Here is a 25,929-nt window from a genome sequence, read left to right as displayed (position 1 = left end):
TCGATATCAAACAGCAACGTCACATCACGACGCGTGTCCCAAGACAATGAATGGAATTGGTAAAAAGTACCACTGTAAAACTTAAAATAAAAATGGATAGATTTTACCACAAAGTGACTGCCGAATAAATTAATAAAAGAATGGAATTTTGTCTGTGTTTTGTATTGTTTGCTTGTTTATCAAAATTTATTGTTTTTATTTTCCTTTTTTTAATATATTTATTTTAAACTTATTTTTATATAACGGACGTTCGGTTTTAATGGACACACCCCTTATTAGTCCGTTATATGGAGGTTATACTGTATGTAATAAATGTTACAATATCGGATGAATTTTCAACAGTTTTACTGCTTTATAACAAAATATTGATGAACGATTCAAATATCAAAATAAAATAAAATAAAAAAATTCAAATACGCTCTAAATATAATGCGCTATCGGAAAATGTGTAACATATCATATTTTAAAATATTTTTAAAAAAATCTTTATTTTTAGAAACCTTTTTCATTTTTTGTATGTACGACAGAATAGCGAAAAAACAAACAATTTTCTTGAGAATTTTTTTTTAATCAAAGTGATTTTTTTTCTTAAAAAATTGTGTTTATAAAAGATGAGATAAAATTTTAAAAAGCTGAAAAAAAAATATTAAAAAAAAATTTATGTACAATAAAACATATTGTTCCTAATTGACACAGCAGATATTAACAATTAAATACATAATTAAAAATATTTCGAGTGTGTACAAATCCTCGTTCACAAATCCGGGTTTGTCCACTCGGGGGATATTTTTATTAATATCTCTATATAGATGAAGAAGAATTTTGAAGACTGGGCTATTGCAGGGCCTACAACCTATCATAGGCCGGTTTAAGTGATCACTTTATACACGTGTACGTTTCCCATCCTACCCATGATTGACAACCACACTACAATTTTTTTTAGAGCTCCTACATATATCGTAAATCTCATGACGCTTTATGATTGAGTTCATTGAAGCCATTTATGATTGGAATGAGAACGCTTTCCCTTTTTTTAGGTTTGGTATTAATCATTTTATTACCATTTTATTTCAAATGCGAGTTTGCAGCGCCATCGTTCTCAAATTAGTGGTGCGAAACATGTGTCAATTAAAGGATGTGTTTAATATCCGAAAATTTAATAATTTGGTTATCAATCATGTAACGCGTGTATAAAGTGATCACTTAAACTAGCTTTTGATATGTCGTAAGGTCTGCAAATATCCATTGTTCCATATTCTTCTTCGTTTATGTTGAGATATCAATATAAAAACCTTATTATTATTTAATTTGTGTTATATATATTTACACAACATATTTTATATACATATTATAAAACACGCTCATATATGTACATATTTAGGCAATCATTTGTGTATTTATAAAAAAGGATTAACAACGGGTTACAGCCAGCTTGGGCCTAGACAAGGTTCTACTATTCTAACGGCGTCATGGCGTCCCATGTTCCGGAAAATGTTCGCCAAATCAGCGACAGCACTGGTGTTCCTGTGGCGACACTCCCATAGATCCAAGATGTGTTCTGTGGGTGAGCTTTTAGTCGCGAAGAAGTTTATATACCTGTCGACGTTTAGTTTCTGAGCTAGCAATCTCCAGTCATTGCCTCTAGCGTTAGGGGGATCGAGGCAACAGCATAACTGTTTTTTCACAGACTTCGACAGTCTGAACGCATTCATGCTGTCAACAAGGCAAGCGTTTACACCCTTGTCGTTTACTGTCATCGACTTGTGCTTAGCTGATTGATTTTCTTCGTCGATAACGGTAAGAGACCTCTCTGGCAATGTTTTACTGTCGTGATCCATAAATGCATTATTATTAGGACTGAAATTTGTAGTAGCACCCATGAAAGGAACGTTTCCATTCCTCATTTCATCGTTGGCATTCATCGTGAAGACTTGCTTATGCGAGGGATTAACTTTTTGATACGAGACGATCTTAAACTCAAGTTCATTAATGGAATCCGTTTGCTCCATAGTGAAACTGCAGTGTAAAGAATTGGACGTTGAATTCCAGATATGAGAAAAGGGTATTTCTTGATAGCTGGTATTGGGCTTCGCTCGCCATCCGACGCCAATGTCTTCCAAACTGAGGCACAGGTTTGAACCACCGTCTTGGAACCAGAGAGATTTAGGAGTATCAACTAGTACTCCTCCTAGTCTTTTTTCTTGGTCTGAGCAATAGTGTAAAGCGCATGGAGTATCTTCAAACACATATACTCTTATAGAGTAATCTGTCACGAATTCTGCAACGCGTGGGGCGTACACTGCAAGTTTCAGGTTCTTAACAGCTTTTCCATTGAAGCTTTCTCCAGCTAAGACGAAGGTCGAGAAGAAATCAGTGATGAGGTAGACTTTGTCTGCGTCTAGTTGGGTGAATATCGGCGTGTTTATTGTCTCTTGGCCTAGGCTGACGATCTTCCGCCATTCCGTGTGTGGGTGGTCCAGGCTGTGGGTGGTTGGTGGTACTAGCGCGTACACGGACAGGTTCCAGAAGCCGTGCTTGAGGCTCGCGCAGTGGGGGATTTGTACTATGGCCGCTTTGCATAGCTGTATCCCAGGGGGTCCCATCTTGATGACCGGGCTCAACTGCGTAGTGCCTAATTAACGAGAAAAGCATGTATTAAAAAGGTATTACTTTACAATTTAGGGAAATAACTCAAGCTAACATTGCTATTCAGAAAATAACTTTCATATAGTGATTAATATTTGTACATTTAACAATTTTTTAAATTATTTATTCCATTACACACCGCATTATACTCGTACGTCCTATGGATGATACATAAATATGAAGTATATATTGAAGAGTCTCCACATGTTATTTGTAAATGAAAGAAGATGAAATTCTGGGCATTTTAAAGCTGTTTTAAAAATGTTATGCAGTCAGCTTTTTCCATTTTTTTTAAACTCGTGTAACGGTCAACATCTGTATTGAATATATTTTTGATAATGAATAAATTTGTGAGAACAAGTGTGCAAAGTAATCATTAGAGCCAATCAAATGGCCAGACTTCCATCTACTTTTCTTTGTTAAAAAAAAAGATAGATGTTTCGTCGAGACTCTTTTTATATACATATACAAGTATACATTTGGTATACATTTAAGGTGGTATGGGCGTGTGGAGTGAACGGATAACGAGATATTGACTAAAGAAGAATATTTGGCAAATGTGAACAGGAGACCAGAACGGGGATGGACAAAAAATACTTGGCACGACCAGATCAATCAAAATCTAAATTTTGTGGTGTCAAATGCCTGTATGTATGAATGATAAAGACTGGATGTATGAATGTTAAAGAAGCTGGCAGTATATGGGACAGACGGCTGAGGCGTTCCATCAATTCTGCCTGCTTTTGCTGGAAAAAGGCGTAATGGTAGTAGTATACATTTGTTTACGAGTTCCATACCTTCAGGAAAGCTTGACCAGAACGATAGATGCCTTGTCTTAAGTTAAGGGCCCCTTTATATGGTTAAGTATACATTCAGATGCATATTCTAAAGTAGATACATCTACAATGTATAAAAGTACATATTTGTTTACGAACTCCTTACCTTCAGGGAAGCTGGGCCTGAAGCGGTCCTCGCGAACCAGCGACAGGTAGAGCGTCTCCCGGCGGCCGCGCTGCAGCGCCCCCTCGGGCAGCGAGGCGGCGGCGCCGGCCTGCGGCAGCGCCAGGCGCGCCCCCGCGGGCCCCGCCGACGCGGTCGCGCTGGTGGCCGAGTTGCCCACGAACTCGGCGAACAGCCCGGCCACGGCCGGCAAGGCGGGCAGGGTCACAGTCTCGCTAGCCACGTCGAACGTGCACTCGGCTAGGACAAATTGTCATATTATAGGTTTTCACTTAATATTGGATGTTTTAAAAACCAAATTGGACGACTTACAAATCAAATCGAACGGCATATAAATAAAATTGGATGGTATTCAAAACAAATTGGACAGCATACAAATCAAATTGGACGGCATACAAATCAAATTGGACGGCATACAAATCAAATTTGACGACATACAAATAAAATTAGACGCGTATAAAACCAAATTAGACGCTAATAAAATGAAAAAGAACGCTTACAACTTAAATTGGACGCTAAAAATAACGAATTGGACGCCTTATAAATCAAATAGGGCATTTACAAACTAAATTGGACGCCATTCAAACCTAATTGGATTTAAAAACCAAATAGAATATTTTACTTATTAAACTGGAAGCCTTACGAATCAGATTGGACGTGTAACCAACCAAATGAGACGTTTTATCAACCAAATTGGAAGCCTTTCGAATCGAATTGGACGTTTTACAATCCAAACTTGGACGTTACACAAACCAAACTAGACTAATCAAATTGTACATTTAACAAATCCAAATTTGAAGTTTTAAAAACCAAATTGGATGCCTTACTAATCAAATCGGATGTGTGACAAATAGAATTGTACGTTTTACAAAACAAATAACGGTTTTTGTATTGTATTAAGAACAAGTATATTTATAAATTTATTACAGTAAACATTAACCGCCTCCGTAGTGTAATGGTCAGCACGCTCGGCTACCGTTCTGGAGGTCCCGGGTTCGATTCCCAAGGGGGGTAAAATAAATATAAGTGATTTTTTCACTGTCTTATTTATTCAATATTACCCTGGACTGGTACCTGAAGCGGAGGGCTGATCACCTTTCCTTCATGTGTAAACGATCAAGATAACACTGCGTTTATATGACGCAGTGCCCTATGCACCGTTGGGGTGCGGATAAGGGTTTTATTATTATTATTATTAAACATTAAATAAGATAACAACAATAATTTTGAAATAGTTATTTTTGCCAAAATAGGAATGTGTTAGGTTTTGTTTTGTATTTGGGATCTTGTAGTTCTACGTACGTGACCATAAAGTGTGTTGATTGTGATTAGTATGCTTTGCTGGGAGGTGCTTTCATGTGTTATGTGAGAGTTATTTTTATATGTAAGGATTGTTTAAGCTGTAATTTGTTGAATATTTCCTCAGAGGGAGTCTGTCACGGACATTGACATATATATATTTATTTTTAACATACATTTTGGGACAAAAATAACACTATTTTATGATGCATTACTCGTACCACCCCAACCAATAATCCCATACTGTAGAATAGACTGATATAAAGGGTAGTAACTTGATATTATATGATATGAGGACATTTGACGCAAACAAATTTAAAAATGGTTCAAAATCTGCAACATTCCATAATAAAAAAAAATGTACCCCGTCATAAATATAATCAAAGGTACAATCCAATCTTGATATATAAATATTATTTTTTGACATTTCATCAAAGATGAAGAAGAATATGGAAGTCTGGGCATTTACGGGGCTTACGACCGTCATAGGCTGGTTTAAGTGATCACTTTACACACGTGTAACATTCACCAATTCTACCCATTATTGTGATTATAATCCGTGATTTGGATCTCACATACTAATATAAGAGTTTCTGCTTAATAAAAAAGCTTCTTTACATCTCACCAATAGATGTCTCTAGTGAAGTTCTAGTGATTCAAGAACAAAGTTTCTAAATTGGTTCATATATATAGAACTTCCAAGAATTTGAGTAGTGTGGTTGTCAATAATGGGTAGAATTGGTGAATGTTACACGTGTGTAAAGTGATCACTTAAACCAGCCTATGACGGTCGTAAGCCCCGTAAATGCCCAGACTTCCATATTCTTCTTCATCTTTGATGAAATGTCAAAAAATAATATGAAAATAACTCCTGTAATTGGAGATAATCCAGATTTTGTGAACAAGTATTTGGACACACTCAAAATGTTGATATATAAACATTTAAAATTACTGCCGGTACGTGGAACATTGTGGATGAGTAGCATCGTTGAACAACAGACAAAAATATCGAAATCTTTTAGTACACAACCATGATACACGATTTACACACAACGAATGTTTGATAGTCCCAAGAATTAATAATAAATATGGGAGTCGAACTCTGCTATACATCGTTCCGAACATTTTTAATTTGTTGCCGACGGATGTTAGAGGTCAAAATAAAATATGGAAAAAAGGCAAAATAAAGGAATGGGTGAATGATCAAGACTTAATTTTATGAAAATTGTAAAATGTTTAAATTCTTAATTTTTTTCTCTTTTTTTGTGAGTATATATTAGATTAAAATGGTTAAAAACAATACAAAATGTAATCAAAAATAACTCCACCGACAAGATATACAAGGTGGCTTGGTGGGTCCCTGCAAAATCCATTTTTTAAATATGTTAATAATTATGTTAAAATATAAATTATGTTAATAAAAAAAATAATAAAAAAATAAAAAATAAAAAACAAAAAAGGAATTGTGTATTCTTCTTGTAATTCTTAGATGTGTATTAGATGGTTCTATGTACGTTTCTACAAACTTTGTTAATTTTGATTCGTGTGATTTTCTGGGAGGTGCCTTATTGTGTTATATGAAGGTAATTCTTAAATATACATGAAAGCATAGTTTAAACATATAGATGTTTGACTATCAAAAGTTCTAATTTGTTGAATACTTTCAATGTGATTTGTATCCACCATAGTTTTTTGAGAGACATAGTACGGTATATGGTTTAACTTACAGCTCGAGAAGCAACTGCTCGAGGAGTGGTCCGATTCAGTGTAGGGTTTTTTGTCGTAATTATCACTTTCGCTGTGAGAGGCCACCAAATGATCCAAGGGAAGCGCGTAACTGAAACAAATATATTTGTTAATAATAATGTAAATATTCGTTTATTCAAAATCTTAAGTCACCTAAAGTTGTCCACCGATTGTTTTGAAATTTTAAAAAAGACTTGCAACATTATGAATATATCCAAATACTTGTTCACAAATCTGGATTCTCTCCAATTGGTAGTATTTTTTTACATTATTTTTTGACATCTCAACATAGGTGAAGAAGAATATGAAAGGTTAAGAATTTAAAGGGCTTATGACCGTCAAAGGCTGGTTTAAGTGATCACCTTACACACGTGTAACATTCACCAATTTTACCGATGGTTGACAACCACACCTATCAAATTCTTGTAATTTAATTATATATTGTTCAAATTCGAAACATAGTACTTCAATTTCTAGAATTTCATTAGAGACATCTGTGGTGAGATGAGAGAAGCTTTTTATTGAGTAGAAACTCTTTAATTTGTATGTGCAGTCCAAATCCTGGATTATAATGACATACTTGAGAAACGCTAAAATATTTTTATTTTTATTTTTATTTAAGCTTATAATTTGACCGGTTTATTTATTTGCAAAATTTTTACTGTGTCCAAATACTGTAACACAAATCTGCTGCAAAATTCCTGGTTTAAATGCCAAACTCTTTCCAAGTCTAATACAATACAAGTGTTTAATTATTTTATAGTTAATTCAAAATACCTGTTACTAAGGTGGGGAACATCGTAGTGGTGCTCGCTGGATCTGGGGGGCGGATGTGGGGGCAGGTCCCACTGGACCCCCGCCCCCGAGCCGGCCCCCGGCCCCCCGTGGCGCGTCAGGTCCGGCTGCAGGGAGAGCGACTTCTTCTCCGGGTCCGGATAGAACTCGGGCCGGAATTCCGCTTTGGAAATAGTACAAATGCAGTTGGAATCTCGAAAAGTAGAAAAGTACCTATCCGAAGACAGGCGCCGTAGCGTAGTTGGGTGGGTGCTCGACTGCGAATCTTACGTCGCGGGTTCGATTGCAAAATAAATTCAAGAAAGATTTATTTTCGATTGGTCTTTGTGATGCATTTATCAGATTCATCTTCCCTATCCTTACTCTCCTACCTGCATAAAATACTCTAATAGAGGATTTCAGGTTTATTCCTTTTAAAAATATTAAAACAGTGAGCTTTCGCAAAGCACATTTGATTACCCTGGGAGCTTTAAAGGGTATCTTGTAATATTTTTATTTAAGAGCTAACTAACTGACTATCATGCCGCTTCCGGCAGGGGCAGGCAGAGAGAATAAAACTCCACATCAATCTGTCTTCGAAAAACATTTTTCGATTCTGCCACATTCATGCATCTCTCATACACACCCGCCAATTACTCCGACTCCCGATCGCATTTAATAAAACCTTACATAATAAATCAACCAATCAATCCCTTACCCGCACCCCAATGGTGCATAAGGCACTGCATCACATAATTCCAGTATTCAATATCTATTCCATTAGTCTGAGGGAGTGTTCCGAAGCGGGATACTTGTACGTCTTTCATGAGTGTTCTTGCTGACGTTCTAATCTATTTTTACATATATTCACTTTAAATTTTAGTTTGAAATGTATGTATTAATTATTATTGAATTGAAAAACAGATTTAAGTTCCTTTTTTTTAGACTTTCTTTTTCATCTTTTTTTACTTTTTTTTTATTTTCTGTTAAAGTCAAGTATTTGTTTATCTTTATAAAATTAATAAACTTTGTTTTCACCACTTTTTGAAACGTAAAAAAAGTGATGAAAATAAAGTTTATTAATTTTATAAAGATATTATAAAATGTACCTCAAAGTATCTGCGGAAATATTCAAGAAATCAAGTATATGTAGTTTATATCAAAACTCTTAATCTAATTTTTACTTCTTATAATATCTATTGTATTCTTGCCAGTGCCCTTTGCTATGACCGAAATATAATGTATACCCACACAGGCCATGCCTTTGTTGGATCTTTTTTTTGTATTTGTGTATTTTTTTAAATTGTACTAAACTGTAAGGGTAGTAAGTTAACTGTATATTTACCTGATCTCGCCATATTGTAAAGAGAATGGTCTCTTCCTTTTCTCTTGAAAAGTACGTAGGCGATGCAACCAAGGATGGCGAATACGACGATCGATATCGAAATCCCAACGTAAAGTCGAACGTCGCTGGGTGATGCTGTGGACAAAGAACACATATTATTAACAAAGACTCCAAGAAGCATATCTGGCAAGAGTATACGAAACAGAATAAGGAACAACAGGATAAGGGAAATATGCGAGATCCAAGACGTCGTTAGGTAGGGAAGATAATAAAAATACAATGGTATGCGTATATGAAGAGAATGGAACCATCCAGACTCCTCCACATTGCGCTGCATGGCTAAGCCCAAGTTGACCACCAAAGAGATGGATTGACAGCTGGGAATCGACGTCGCAGGAGGCTTATCCCTCTTAAAAACAGGCCACAAGGCCTACACCAAGCAGAGGAAGAAGAAAGACAACATAAAAAGTTCGAAATAGAAATAAACACATGCTGAAAGAGAGTAAGGTAAGCAACTAATAGACCTGAATAAGGCCGATCATGTCATACAGCACAGAAACAAGAACTGACACAACGAGAACAAAAAGCCTTCTTACAACCACCGAATTGAATAGTATACTATTTTTCATTTCACTAGGGAAATATTAAAAACCTATTGAACAAAAATGTTATCTGATTATAGTCTTTTTTTATTATCTTAGGACATCCGAAATGAAGACTCTACTTGCAGGCCTAACACTTCGCGACAGAGTAAGAAACTTTTAAATAAGAGGAATCTGCGATGACGAAGATGCTGTGCGCTGGGGAAGAGTAAGAAGACGTTTCTGGAGAGATAGAAAACAAAAATCCACTTAATCATAAATAAACCTTGTACAAAATGTTTTTTTCGGTCTTCCTCTGCTCCTTTTTCCAACTACATTTGCCTCATAAATTTGTTAAACCGTTCTATCCTCGCTCATTCGTTCCACATGTCTAAACCATCTCAACACACTTTTCTTACTTTTATCGATAATGCTTATCTCCGCTTTGCATTCCTCCCTAATTTCATCATTCGAACATCTTTCATACATCGTTTTGCCGCACATTCGTCAGAGGGATCGCATTTCGACTGCATTCAGTCTGCTTTCATCCTATAATTATTTTTTTCAACTCCTTGCTTCACTTCCGTACATTATACCACTCATTCTTTTCAACTGCTGTTTAAAAACAGAGAACGGGAAACATTTCGCTTTTCGTCTGAAAATATTATTACCATTAATCTGCATAAATACTGATTTTAAAATAATAAATACTATACGAAACTTGGAAAGAAATCTTCTATTTTTTCCCCCGTTCGCCAGAGATACTTTCATATCTCATTAAAAGCCAAGTTATTAATGAAGTTTCCAACAAAAATACCAGATAATCAGAAACGACGAGGAACGCGCCAAGTAATTTTAAACTCGCTTGGGAAAGAAAATAATTTTAAATTGGTGCTTTATCTATCAGAAGTAGCTCGGACGAGAAAGATTGGAACTTTGTAACGGGTACTACATAGTATAACATAAAGATCGTAATTCAAAGACATTTGTATGTAAATTAAGCTCTCGTAGTGTACCTACTCGCCTCCGTGGTGTGATGGTCAGCGTGTTGAGCTACCGAGCTGGAGGTCTCGGGTTCGATTCCCAGGAGGGTGAAAATAAAAATTAGTGATTTTACGCTGTAATATTGATTTAATATTACCCTGGACTGGTTCCTGAAGCGCAAGAATGATCACCTTGCAAATGATCAAGATAACCCAGCGTCAATTCGATACAGTGCTCTATGCACCATTGGGTGCGTATAAGGGTTATAAGTAAGTAAGTAAGTGTACCTACATATCCTCCTTGTTATGTTCGATTATTTCTCAATAAACAGAAATCGGTATACGTCAATCAGCCACAACATTTTGAGTGTGTCCAAACACTTGTTCACAAATCTGGATTATCTCCAATGATTAGAGCTTTTTGTCATATTATGGATATGAAAAATAACTCATATAATTAGAGATAATCCAGATTTGTGAACAATTATTTGGACACACTTAAAAATGTTGTAAATAAATTATCTGGTAAAATAATAAAATGAAAAATACATTTTCTGGCGTTTCTCATTTACGTGATTGTAATCCAGGATTCCGACCTCACATACATATGAAAGAGTTTCTGCTCAATAAAAAAGGTTCTTCATCTCACCAATAGATGTGTCTATTGAAATTCTAAGTGATTCAATTATGTTACGAAATTTAACTTTATATAAGAGTATATATATGTTTCAAGAATTTGAGTAGTGTGGTTGTCAATAATTGGAAAAATTGGTTAATGTTACACGTGTGTAAAGTGATCACTTAAACTAGCCTATGACGGTCGTAAACCCCGTAAATGCCTAGACTTCCATATTTTTCTTCATCTACATATCGGCTGTCCAAACTCAAAATACAGTAAGGGAAATTTTTTTCGTAGTAGGTTTTTTTTTTGCATTTTTGGACTTAGTAGATTCTACTTAGTCCAAAAATGAAAAAAAAACGTACTACGAAAAAATGTCCCTTACTGTGTTTTGAGTTTGGACAGCCGATATGTTGAGATGTCAAAAAATAATTTGGATCTTTGTAACGGGTACTACATACATATAACATAAACATCGTAATTCAAAGACATTTGTATGTAAATTAAGCTCTGAGTAAGAAGTTAGGCTACAATCGTGTTTGTGCATATCCTCCTTGTTATGTTCGATTATTTCTTAATAAACGCAAATCGGTAGGCATCAATCATCCATGTCCGGCGATTCGATACGCGTAAATGCTTTTGTGGTATGCATATTAACACCTTAATAATAACACTGTATGTAAGCTTTCTCCTACAGAAACCATCGCTGATAACTCGATAACATACCGCGTTGAATCAGCCGACCAAACGCCAGGGGCATATTTATCATATATTTATAAAATAAATTATTTATTGATTCCGCATAACTCTGTGGAATGATATGATGATTATTTATAAAAAAATAAACACTGGTATATTACCACTCATTGAGTTTTATTTCATTACATACGACAAATTAAATTTGCGAATCACATAAGTGAAACTAACCACTCATTTGACTCACATATAGTACACTTAACCTTTCCAGGAGTACAATAACTGATGTCCGACTTTCTCTGGGGAGTGTGTTTTTGAAATTATGTAAAAATAATTAAAATACAAAATAAAGCTCACCATCTCTAGGTTTTGTTTTATGACAAAGTTAAATACAAATATCCACAGATGGCATTACTTTACAAATTACATCAAACCGACTGATAGATAGACTTCGACGTTCATTAACGTCCATACTCCCGGAAAGGTTAAATTATTATACTTAGTCACATACAATGGTCAAGTTATGAACTATTTGGACAATTATAAAAACACAAAAAAAAATTCTGATGAAACATTTATAATTCATATCCTTCTAACCCTTATCCGCACCCAATGGTGCATATGGCACTGCATCATATAAACGCAGTGTTATCTTGATCAAATACATGAAGGAAAGTTGATCAGCCCTCCGCTTCAGGTACCAGTCCAAGGTAATATTGAATAAACATTAAGGTGAAAAAATCACTTATATTTATTTGACCCCCCTGGGAATCGAACTCGGGACCTGTAGTACGGTATCCGAGCGTGCTGACCACTACACTATGTAGGCGGAGTATATCTATTCCAAAATACGTCACCATTATTATCTATACTCCCATTAAAAAAAATATTTAAAAAATGAAATCTAAAAACATATTTGTTTTAAGAATGACGCAGGGTGTTTATAAATTATCGTACACATTTTACTTTGGAATTATTTATACTCGTATTAAAATCGCGGTAATTCTAGCATAGTAACACGAGAAGTCCTGGTAACCAAAAGGTTAAAAACAACGAAATAATTCAGCGCGATGCACACCCGTATAGATATTCTTCTTCATCTTCAAACCCTTATCCACACCCTAATGGTGCGTAGGGTACTGCACCATATAAACGCAGTGTTAACGCGACCCTTTAAACATGAAGATCGTGGTGATCGATTAGCCCTCCGCTTCGGGTACCAGTGAAAAAAAATCGCTTATATTTATTTGACCCCTTCCCGTAGGAATCGAACCTGGGACCTCCAAAACGGTAGCGTGCTGACCATTACACTACGGAGGTGGACAAACTATGTAGATAAACTGGATAGATGTACCGCTACAAATAACTACATACATCATGCATACATTATAATTCATATCAAGATAAAACACAAATAAAGCCAACTATATATTCGTGTGTGTATTCCGTAAAGCGTTCCAGCCATAATTCAGCAATCAAACTGTGTTTGACACATTTTTGAGTTATTGTTTTGGGTGATAATGGCCGCACGGCTTAGGAAAGAATTCATCGGACACCTCCAGCTAACAACAATGGAACAATGGGCAATGGAATAATTTTATACGGTGTATGAATGGGACGGCTCTTGTTTATTTTCCCCAACCACGGCACGATATTAAACCCCGTTTTCACCATCTCGTATCATAAATATCATTATTGTTAAGGTAAAGCTTAATTCGTTAAAATCAGTGGTTCCAAACATAGTACCGTAGAACGGGGCTACTTGAACTTTGATGTGTTACTGATGAGCCCAGTACAAAAAAATATATAAATCTGTATTTGGTCTACAATAATGAACGTATAAGTGTCACCTGTCAGAGAAACAATGAATCATGTCGATACGTTCATTATTGTAGACCAAATACAGATCTTAATAATAAAAAATGTACTGGGCTCAAGTAACACATCAAAGTTCAAGTAGCTCCGTTCTACGGTAACCAAAGAGTCAATTATGTACATAACAACGATAAAAAAAATCTTCAAAGACAAATCTGTGTACACCTTTATTATAATGTTAGATCTTTGTTAAATTGCGGGTACACTGAAAAAAACTATATTTTACACTGAAATATCAGATGCTAAAGCATTATCAGCTCAAGTGAAATTGGCAGTTGCAAGCCAAACGTTCTTTTTAATGAAGTTTATGAATGCTATAGAATATCCGGAAAATGACACCTTTAGGTAGAGATTTTCCCTCTTCTTCTTTTAGAATATTTAGTAGTTAAAAAAGCTCTGATCTATATCGAAAGCTGGTCAGAACTTTATTCCTTTCTTTGGGTTTTGCCCACCAACTATTATTTCTACTCTACTTGGGCAAGAAGGATTTTTTTGTTTTTTTTTTGTAAATCACAAAAAATCGATTGATACATGCCACAAACAACTGATATTTTTTATTTTGCTGTTAATAACCTTCAAAAAATGTTGAAAGCCAAATCTATTTGCAATTCTAGTAGATATTTTTAATTATAGACCTATGTTAAATTACGGGTACACCAAATAAAACTTAATTTCATGCTTAGTAAGGATTTTATTCATTGGTGAAAAATCTTGGCCAATATATGCGGAGAACAACGATAAAAAATGTTTTGAGAGGCATCTCTGTTTGCAATTTTAGAACTCATAGTTATATTCATAATAATTTTAGACCTTTGTTAAATTACTGGTACCTACACTCAATAAAACTTGAATGCATACTAAACAAGGATTTAATTCATTGAAAAAAAAACTTTTGAAAGTAATGTATTCATAAGACCACTACTTATTGCGAATACAGTCCTTGCATCTTCTTTGAAAGTTCGATCAAGTCAGGTTTGTATGTCGTTATTTTAGCACGTTTCCAGGTTCTCATCAATAAGGCGATTTCTCAGTTTGCTTATGATATGGTTCATGCTCCAAAAATATTGTTCGCATGAATTCGTAGGGTCGAAGAGCCTTTCCGCTGATATTTGTACCGGAGCCATACTTAAATGGTCAAAGAGTTGCATGCGGTTCCCGAGCCACACTTTGCCAACCTATGGTTTCAACCAACATTTCGTTTTTTTAAAGTTTGTCATGAGAATTGCGGTGGACTGGAATAAAAGATTATTTCTTGAATCTTGTTTTGCAGATACTTTGCGACACATTTTATAAAACTTTTAAAAAATTAAACGAAAATTTTAGTTTTTAACCAGTTTTATTTTTGGTACATTTCTCCAACCGTTTTCGATAACCTCGTCATATTAAGGGATGGATACGAACTAATCTTCAAACTGTGAAAAATTAATAGTAAGGTGAGAGGCGGGATTAAGGAGTAGGTAATTAAGTGAGGTTTGAAGTGAAAAGGGATGGAGGCATTAAAAAGGTTAATTATAAAAAGTAAATTATAAGCTTAAATAAAAAATGAAAATTATATTTTATAGCGTTTCTCACTTTGCGAATATAATCCAGGATTCGGACCTCACATAAAAATGAAAGATTTTCTGTTTAATAAAAAAATCTTCTTTCATCCCACCATAGATGTCTCTAGTGAAGTTCTGGTGAATTCAAACACAATGTTTCGAGTTTGATCAATATATATAGAAGTTCTAGGAATTTGAGTAATTCTTCCAAGAATTTAAGGTGGTGGTAAATCATTGATAGAATTGAAAAATGTTACACGTGTGTAAAGTGATCACTTAAACCAGCTTATGGCGGTCGTTAGCCCCGTAAATGCCCAGACTTCTTCTGCTCCCTGCTTCTTCATCTATGTTGAGATGTCAAAAAATAATATGATAAATAACTCCTATAATTGGAGATAACCCAAATTTGTGAATAAGTATTTAGACACACTCAAAATGTTGGTTTAGTTTAATTTTAATTCAATTAACATCACAAAGAAATAATTTATTAGCACTGCAATCGAAAGCGTTACTGTACCAAAATCCACGTACTTAAATAGCGTTAAGTGAGCTTTTACCCTATTCTCTAAATTGTGTTGGTGCAATCGACCCGAAAGGATTGAATTTCATGCGCCCAGAAATACACGCAGCTTAATAGCTTACGTTAGTACGTAGCATTACATATATTCTACATTCTACCAGTACAAAGCTCCGCGATACACCAAGTGTGTACAAGTCGTAAATAAAAAAGGTATTCCTGTGTATGCGGTTGTAAAGCATTACTATATCATTTGGTATTATATCAAATTAAGGAACCCTCCATTCACTGGATCATTAAAATGCCGCCAGGTATGTACATTTATCATTATAATATTTCTTTTTTACAATACGTATCAAATTGTATCCTTTATGATAAAAGACAATTGACAACAAGAATAGTGTAAAAAATATAATTTCTTGAATGTTTTCCGCAGATACTTTGTAGCACATTTTATAATATCTTTATAATTTTTTTTTTTCACCACTTTTCTTATTAATACAATTAAACCTACCGGTTTTGATTTATGATTTTTATGGAGTGTGTGGAAGTTTTTAGTGAGAGTATTTTAATGTTTTTGATTTTAAGTAAATCCTGATGATGACAACGTACTATCGAAACCGGTAGGTTAAAATGTATTAATAAAAATGTGGTGAAAACAAAGTTAATTAATTTTATAAATATATTAAAAATATAAACTTTTAACGAATGACAATAACTCAATGATTTTCTTAAAATTTATTAATTAAATATGGATTTTGAAAGAGATTAATGTAGATCTAATTGAAAAATATTGGTAAAAGGGGAAATTTTGGGACAGGTAATTAATTCCTTACATTTGGGTAGTAAGTTTTCAATGCATTGAAAGATTTTATTTATTGTTTCGGCATTAACTTTGTGGGAAGACATGTTACAATGATTAAAGAAAACACTTGTTTTTTACCACTCGAGTTTTATTATAGACTACATGTTTCAGAAGTTAAACTTCCATCATTCAGGTCTGTATAATAACTAAAATATAAAATATAAAATTGTTCTATAAATAAGGAGAGGGGAAAGTAAAGGGAAAGGGTTAGTCAAAAAAGAAATATAAAAGAAAGGGTTTTTATAGAAAGATTCATAAAGATATAGAAATGAGAGTGAATGCTGGGTACAAAGTGAATGATTCACTGAAAAAAGTTATAACAAATAAAAACCTATTAGAGAAAGCTCAACTGGCTGAAAACGGAGTCCTAGTTTCAGCTTTAATGTAAGGAAGCAGAACATGGAGTTGGTAAGAAGAATGAAAATAGACGAAAATAAATGTATACATGCAATTGAATTGCGATCTCTCAAGCAAAAGAGCGGTAAAACAATATATAATAGATGTTTGAATGGTGAAATAAGGAAAGAATGCAATGTATTATCGGTAAATAAAGAAAGGCGTGTTAAGATGGTTTGGGCATTGCGGAACGAATGAGTGAGGAAAGAAACTTGACATCGCAGGAGACAAATCCCTTTAAAAAATAGGACATGACGGCTACACCAAGAGGAAGAAGAAGAAGTTCTTCACTTTATTCTTCTTGATATAAAAGAAACGTGTTTAATGCAGACGGTAAATGTTTTAATGGTGCATGTACCATATATATCGTATCAAAATAAGGCCGATCAACTGTTTTATCGAAATGTATTATTGTCTTTCAATTTGGAATGACGTCAATATCCAATTGACCTAATTATTTTTGCGAATAATTGCGATTGGAATAGCATTGATACGACATTCAACTAGAGGCTGTGTGCTGTAGATATGTATCTCGATTTAAATGCAATAAATTCCAATTGAAGACCTTAGGGCGAAAACCACACATGTAACAAAATCCGTTTATTTAATAAAAACCAAATAACTTTGTTAACATTATTACATAAAGCAGTATACTTTTCACTAATTTGAGAGACATGCATTTTTTTCATGTTCCTTTCTTTAGTTGCCATTAATAAATAATGACAAACAACCAAACATCTCACCGCTTCAAAGACAGAGGAAAAAGTAACGCCATACCTATTCTATATTCATGCATCTCCTCATACATACCCGCTAATTATTCCGACTCCTGACCTGTCCGCAATCAAGAATTTGACTCTTGATAGTGACAAGTTTTCTTTGGTCTTGCCCTGCTCCTATTTCCAACTACATTCTTCTCAGAAATTTGTTCTACTATTCTTTCCTCACTCATTGCTTCCACACGTCCAAACCGTCTCAACAAACCTCCTCATACATACCCGCCGATTGTTGCGACTCCTAACCTGACCACTTTCAAGTATTTGGCATACCTGATCGTGCTATGTTTTTCTCGGTCTTCCTCTGCTTCTTTTCTCGCTAACATTCGCCTCATAAATTTGTTTTATCGTTCTTTCCTCACTCATTCGTTCTACATGTCCGAACCATCTCAAAACACCTTTCTTAATTTTATCGATAATGCTTATCTCAGCTTTGCACCTTCCTTATTTCACTATTCGTACATCTATTATACATCGATTTGTCGCACATTCTTCTGAGAGATCGCATTTCGACTGCATTCAGTCTACTTTCATCCTTCTTCCTTCATCGTTAAAAAACACATGAAAATGATTTTTTGACAATTTTTACGCTATGACATATTCAAACGAATGTGAAGTGATATTTTAACAATAAAATACAACTTAGTAGACTCAAAAAAACACCGTTTGATTTAACATTTAGTACATAAATTTAACGATAATATACAGCTTTTTAACATCTATCATACAGCTTTTTGCCGCACATTCTTCTGATAGATTGTATTTCGACTGCATTCAATCTACTTTCATCCTTCTTTTTCCATGCTTCACTGACATACCAGGACTCTTTGTACTGCCAGTTTAGCTTTCGCTGCTTGGCTTCTACTTGCTATAACTGATTTCAGTGCACCATTCACTCTGTTCCCAGCATTCAGTCTCCTCATAATATCTTCATCAATTTTTCTATCCCTAGAAAGGGATTCTTCCCAAATATACGAAATCATCTACATATTCCGTAGTCTTCTCATTTAAAACTTTATGCATATATTATTTTTGACATCTCATCAAAGATGAAGAAGAATACGGAAGTCTGGGCATTTACGGGGCTGACGACCGTCATGGTTTAAGTGATCACTTTACACACGTGTAACATTCACCAATTCTACCCATTATTGACAACACACTGCTCAAATTCTCGGAAGTTCTATATATATATATATATATATATATATATATATATATATATATATATATATATATATATATATATATATATATATATATATATATATATATATATATATATATATATATATGAACCAATTTAGAAACATTGTTCTTGAATCAATAGAACTTCACGAGAAACATCTATTGGTAAGATGTAAAGATGCTTTTTACTAAGCAGAAACTCTCATATTAGTATATGAGGTCCGAATCCTGGATTATAATCACACACATGAGAAACGCCAGTTGTTACACGTGTGTAAAGTGTGTCACTTTATCACTTTATCAAATCGTTCAAACATTCGTTGTTACACGTGTGTAAATTGATCACTTAAGCCAGCCGATGACGGTCGTCAGCCCCGTAAATGCCCAGACTTCCATATTCTTCTTCATCTTTGATGAGATGTCAAAAAATAATATGAAAATAACTCCTGTAATTGGAGATAATCCAGATTTTGTGAACAAGTATTTGGACACATTCAAAATGTTGTTTATACTTATATTTACATTCATCTCTTACAAAAATCATAACTTTGGATTTGCCAACATTCATCAGAAAATCACTTTCTATACAAACATTTAACATTTTTTTAAAAATTAATTTAAATATTTTTTTACTATTATTTTAGATTAAATTTGATGACTTAATTACAAAAACAGTAAATGAATAAGAAATATCTCAAATCGTAAACAAACTAAAGATTATTGTATGTACATAAGTTCTTTGATCTCTGACTCTACAATGATAAGCAAAAGATAAAATTTTATTACGATTATTTACTACCGAGAATGTAGTTATTTCGTGTAAAGAGACCTTTAATCATGACATAAATTCACTTCAAATTTTATGATTAAAAAAACATTTAAATATTTTGATAATATAAATTTATTAAATTGTCCAAACATCTCACATTTCCTCCGGTACGAAAAACGCGCTAGGCGCGTTTGCCTGACAATTAATTATTCAAATTATAATTGCGTAATTGAAAGTATAGCTTTACAGTTTTATGTCAGTATAAAATGAATAAATTAATACAAAAAATAATAATTTAATTTAATGTACGAAGGTATAAATTAAAGTGTAAATTTGAGTGTAAACTCAGCTTTAGTCTCATCAATGAATAATGTTTATACTCACTTGTCACAAAGTAAGTATAAACATGAGCCGCGCGTGAAAGCTACGCACAAATAAAGCAGTGTGTACTGGTGTATATAACAATGAATTCGTTATTTTTTAAATACTTTTTCGGGTTTTATAATTCCATCTTATAATTGTTCGCTATATGTATATTAAACGCAGTGAGAGTGTTAATAACATAATTCAACAGTAGCTAAGCAATGTTTTGAATGTGTCCTAATAAGTGGAGAAAAACCATATTTGTGAACAAGTATTTGGACACACTTAAAATGTTGTGAATAAGAATAAGTGGTCAAATTATAAGCTGCATAAAAATGACGTTTTCAGGCGATATAAAAATGTAAAAATAATTGGGGTCCGAATCTTGCATATATCTAAATAAAAGGGTCTCTGCTAAATAATAATAATAATAATAAATCCCTTACCGCACCCCAATGGTGCATAGGGCACTGCTTCATATGAACGCAGTGTTATCTCGATCGATTACACATGAAGGAAAGGTGATCAGCCCTCCACTTCAGGTACCAGTTAAGTGTAATATTGAATAAATATTAGAGTGAAAAAATAACTTATATTTATTAAACCCCCCTGGGAATCGAACCCGGGACCTACAGAACGGTAGGCGAGCATGCTGACCATTACACTACGGAGGCGGACAAAATGCTAAATAAAAGCTTTATCAATACGACATAGATGGCGGATGTGAACACATATGTATTATGTCGTGAGATTGATCATACATCTAGAACATCCAAAAATTTGAGTTGTGTGGTTGTCAAACATGGGTAAAATGGTAGATGCCGCACGTGTGTAAAGCATGTTGGGTCATAAGCCCTGTAAATATCCAGACTTCCATATTTTTCTTCATCTTTGTTGAGATGCCAAAAAAGTAAGTATGAAAGCTATCTAGAGATTGGATATGTACTCGGTATAGACTAAATGTGAAGGTCCTTATCAAAACGTATCATTTCCATTATAAATGATTTTAAATAATCAAGAATTCTAGCTTGTAAAATTGTCACGTTTTGGTGCGATTTAATGATTTCATATTGGTTTATCTCAGGATCGGCCACGCTTTGTAGCAAATTGAATTAATATTTCGATAGAATACAGTAAACAGAACAGATTTCCATTTAAAGGATTTTTTGTGCAATATTGGAAACGAAACTGTTTGGTGAGAACCTCCACAAATACGGTGTTTGAAAATGATGCGGAATGCATCGAAACACGTGTCACAATAGATTTGAATAAATAATGGTATTCACCAAGTAAAACTTGAGTAAAAAATAATTTTCGAAGTCTGATCTTGCAAATATTAGTATTGAGATCATATTACATGACGTCATTTCTGGTCTGGGTGTTGGCAATGCGGGTGGCATTCACTCGACAGCATCCAGTAATCATAATACACTTTAAAATATATTATTTATAATGTTTACGAGAAATACAAGGCTATCATTATACGCAGGGTTCATCAGCTCCCAGTCACGACTCTAGCGTATTCCAGTACCAACGTACGTATCATAATATTACTTATATCAGGGATGTCGAACCTACAGCACTCGTGCCATAGGTAACACGCGAGGCGACTTTCCTCAGCACGCGAATGAATAAAAAAAAGTAATCATAAAAAAAAGTTTAGACATTCAAATGAAAGTACTACTGCTTGTATTCTATTAAAAGCTGCCAGCTACAAATCCGATATGAAAAAATAGCATCTGCCATCCAACAACAAAAATTGTACTAATAATAAAGTTTAAATGGTTCTATGAATCTATTTTTTATTTACTCCTTTTATTTTGCAGTACTTAACAAAAAAAAATCAATGTTTTAATATTTCGTTTATATTAAAAATCTGAATTTACACAAACAATTTATACATTTTTATTTCCATGGCATGTGGCATACGACAAATTATTAAATTATAAAAATTAAAAAAGGCACTCAGGCTCAAAAGGTTTGCCATCCCTGACCTATATGTACAAGTTGTATCAGTCTTGCAACATTAATAATAGCTTATTATGCACTTATAGTTCACGCACATCTACAATATGACCTCTTATCGTTGTACAATATAATTTGTTAAGGCATATAAAACAGGATTATAGAATAAAATAACATTTAAAAATTTTTGAAATAGATGATAATTTAAATTCAGATAAAACCTTAATTTATAATACAGCATACTGTTTCAAAATACGTCACCATTATTGTCTATGTTTCCTTTTACAAAAAATCTTGTTCCTTAACCCCCCTTCCCTATATTTATTAACCTATATACCCCTAAATATATTTTTCGTTCGTTAGTTTTAATTTTTACCAGAAGATGAAAACATCTGAAAGTTTTCGAAACTAGTCGTATATATAAATAAAACTCATTAAGTGGTATATTCAAGTGTTAAGTTTAAAAAAATCAACATGTCATTCCACAAAGTCGAATCAATAAATAATATAATAAAAAAATATATATATATTTTTATAAATAATTTTTTGATATAGATAAAATATATGGAAGTCTGGACATATACGGGGCTTGAGACCGTCATAGGCTGGTTTATGTCATATCTGTATTCACGAATTTTAACATCCAATTTTACCCATGATGAAGTTCTATTGTATATATGTATATGGCTCAATTTAAAAATATAGTACTTGAATCATTAGATTTCCACCATGTATTGGTGAGATGAAAATAATTCCTATAATTGGAGATAATCCAGATTTGTAAACAAGTATTTGGACACACTTAAAATATCGGAAAAACAGGATTAATGAAGAAAACTTATTTAATGCTTTCTTTAAAAAGTATATATATCTTGAGTTTCTATGTTTTCTGTCACCATTTATTATTAAGAAAGATGTGTTGAGATGATTTAGAAATGTGGAACGATTGAGTTTGGAAAGAATGGTAAAAAAATTGTTTCAATACTGAAAACTTTCGTTTTAAATTTTGTTTTGTTTTCAATTTATGTTGTTTCTGGTACTACAAGCACTATCGATGAAATTAAGAAAGACGTGTGGAGATGGTTTGGGCATGTGAAAACAAATTCGTGTGGCAAGACTTGTCGAAGTTAATCAAAATAATCACATTTCACTAGTTCAATTAAAACGAGGGCCGGGTTTTAAATATGTAGTTTATCGCAAAACAGAAGCGAAGCGTTCCCGATATGGGGGTCAAGCTGCGGGAGCGTAACTTGACCCTTGGGACGCAGAGAACGCGGGCGGGTCTTGGGTAATTAAAACAGATAAACACAATACAGGCAGACCACCTACATCCTTCTATGTACTGTTCCTACCAGCATTTGTCCTCAGCTGCGTCTCAGTACACCTAAGGCAAAACTACATTCTGTGAAACGTGGTCAAAAGGCTTCTGCTCATTCTCCTTCCATCTTGTAAAAGAAAAAGAAAAACACTTGTTTTTATTACCACATGAGTTTATTTTATGAAGACTAGTTTCAGACGCTATGCTTCCATTTTCAGGTCTAAATTTAAACTCAAGATGGAAGCATAGCTTTTGAAACTAGTCGTCATAAAATAAACTCAAGTGGTAACAAAACGAGTTTTTCTTTTTCTTTACAATATCATCATGTCTTATACCACAAAGTTAATGCCGAAACAATAAATGAAAGCTCCTTCCTTCTTATAGATCCGAGGATCTGTCTGTTGGTCAAAAGACATGTTTCAAAAGAATGAAATACGCCTACAGCATTTTGAGTGTGTCCAAATACTTGTTCACAAAATCTGGATTATCTCATATCTGGAGTTATTTTCATATTATTGTCAATAATGGGTAGAATTGGTGAATATTACACGTGTGTAAAGTGATCACTTAAGCCAGCCTATGACGGTCGTCAGCCCCGTAAATGCCCAGACTTCCATATTCTTCTTCATCTTTGATGAGAAATCAAAAAAATAATTAAATACGCCTACTTTTTCAATATTTTTTTATCAGTTTTTTATCATAGATAATTTGGTGTGGCGTTTTATTCTCTGTCTACCCCTGCTGAGAAGCGACACGATGGTTAGTTAGTTAGTTAGTTTTTTTTATTAAAAATATGTTATCATTGTTGCGTTATCTTTTTACCAGGTGCCAGGCGCTCAGAGAAAGCAGGAGAGCTGAGGTCGGGCCTTAATGAGTTGCCCGTTGTTACCCACTTAAACCCCGTGTTAACGACAATACAACGCATAATGCTGCAAATTTCACGAATTGGATTATAACGTCGGCGGTTTAGTGAGTACAGTAGGTACCTACCTCCTGCCGACCGCCACTTAGGTGTTCCTTGTATGTACTTAGGAAAGCAGGTTTTTGTATGAATGGTCAATAATTCCAACGATTTTATTGAATGACAGGGCATAAAGAGAAGTAATTCCATATAACTCAGGGTTTACGGCGTATAAACAATTAACCAGAAACGATTATTGAATTCGCGAGGGTCCCGTTACACGTTGCAACACGTATGCCGCAATTTTAAAATTAAAGACTATCGTAAATCCATGTAAAAAGACTTTTTACGCAAAAAATTATCTCACTCTTCTCGGTGTAGGTCTTGTGGCCTGTTTTTAAGAGAGATTAATAAGCCTCCTGCGATGTTGATTGCTAGCTGTCAATCCAATTCTTTGGTAGTCTGCCTTGGGGTAAGCCGTGCAGTGCTGTGTGGTGAAGTCTGGATGGTTCCATTCTCCTCACATTTTTGTACCAATCTCTCCTTCGTTGCTTTCCCCACCTAACAACATCTTCAAGCTCGCATATTTCTCTTATCCTGGTGTTCCTTATTCTATCTCGCAGACTCTTGCCAGATATGCTCCTTGGAGTCTCAATTTCTTCACTCTTAACGCATTTTTGTTACTGCGGTGTCCACTCTGCATTCGATCCCATATCGCTCACTCCTTTCAAGAACGTCATAAATAAAAAAATGTCAATTTTGAGTTCAGCATGTTTTCGGAATGCCCAGAAAATGTACTATATCTCAGCAAAAGAGGCATATTTTCAACTTAATATTTACCCGCTACAGGGCAGAATGTTTTGGCAGTTGTTTTTGCATTTGGAAGAAAAGGTATCGTTTAATATTTTTTTTAAATATACTAAATATTTTTCAAATGGAGAAAAAACCTTTAGGTTTTACCTAAAAAAATCTGTTGCACAGTAAAAAGTTCAGTAAGTGGCTTGATATTTATTTTCAATACATTGTATTATATTTTTAAACTTTAAAAACGTCCTCCTGAAAAATCAAGTTTTTTGATTTATGACGTTCTTGAAAGGAGTGAGCGATATATCATGCTGCCGATTTTCATGTCAGGGTTTTTCATATATATGGAGGTCCTCACCAAAAAATTCCAATTCCAATATTGCACAAAAAATCCTTTAAATGCAAATCTGTTCTGTTGAACTGTGTTCTATCGAAATCTTAATTAAAGTTGCGACAAAACGTTACCATTCCTGTATTGAACCACTGAAAAAAGTCACTGCCTAATAAATTAATACATTTTTTTATGCTTGAATTCTGATAAATATTTTGTTAACAAAAATTAATAGAATTATGCAGAGACATTTTATCTATATGCTTATGTATGTTTTTGTACATGATTACTAGTAACAGATATCTACATATTTCAGAGAGCGCGTTTTTTACGAACAAAATTATAAATTCAATATTTTATCTCTTTCGTGACGACGGGTATAAAATGAAAGCGAAAGGGATGCAGATAACGATCGAATCCGGATTTAAATTGTATTTTTTACTATATAGTGCGTTATATCACCATCTGTGAAGACTTTCTATAATTATTAGTATTGCAAATTATTGCGATAAGCGCAATCTCTGGACATACATACGAATTACGACATTGTATTATAAATTCAATCCAATCTACCACATAAACGTGACTTAAGTATATACCTACCTCTTAAAATGTTGTCTAGTATCCTGTCATAGTACTAAGTAAGCTCGCAAGCTTGCAACGTGATCCTA

General features: G+C 34.1%; 1 protein-coding gene across 1 annotated transcript in view; it reads right to left on the bottom strand.

Moving 5' to 3' along the window:
* Positions 1 to 1,028: 1,028 nt before the first annotated feature.
* The window catches only part of LOC148301868 (netrin receptor UNC5B-like), a 47,640-nt gene continuing 22,739 nt past the window's right edge, over positions 1,029 to 25,929 (bottom strand). Inside the window, exons 5-9 of the mRNA XM_088272575.1 lie at positions 8,771 to 8,905; positions 7,429 to 7,609; positions 6,633 to 6,742; positions 3,589 to 3,846; positions 1,029 to 2,632 (exon numbers count right to left, since the gene is read on the bottom strand). Coding sequence (XP_088128701.1) covers positions 1,422 to 2,632; positions 3,589 to 3,846; positions 6,633 to 6,742; positions 7,429 to 7,609; positions 8,771 to 8,905 — 1,895 coding nt within the window. The 3' untranslated portion in view covers positions 1,029 to 1,421. The remainder of the gene's footprint in view (positions 2,633 to 3,588; positions 3,847 to 6,632; positions 6,743 to 7,428; positions 7,610 to 8,770; positions 8,906 to 25,929) is intronic.

This window comes from Brachycentrus maculatus, unplaced genomic scaffold, assembly GCF_059751285.1.
Source record: "Brachycentrus maculatus isolate JH-2025_06_01 unplaced genomic scaffold, ASM5975128v1 h1tg000510l, whole genome shotgun sequence".
Taxonomy (NCBI): Eukaryota; Metazoa; Arthropoda; class Insecta; order Trichoptera; family Brachycentridae; genus Brachycentrus; species Brachycentrus maculatus.
Note: the sequence above shows the minus strand (reverse complement) of the source record. Positions and strands in the feature narration are given on the sequence as shown.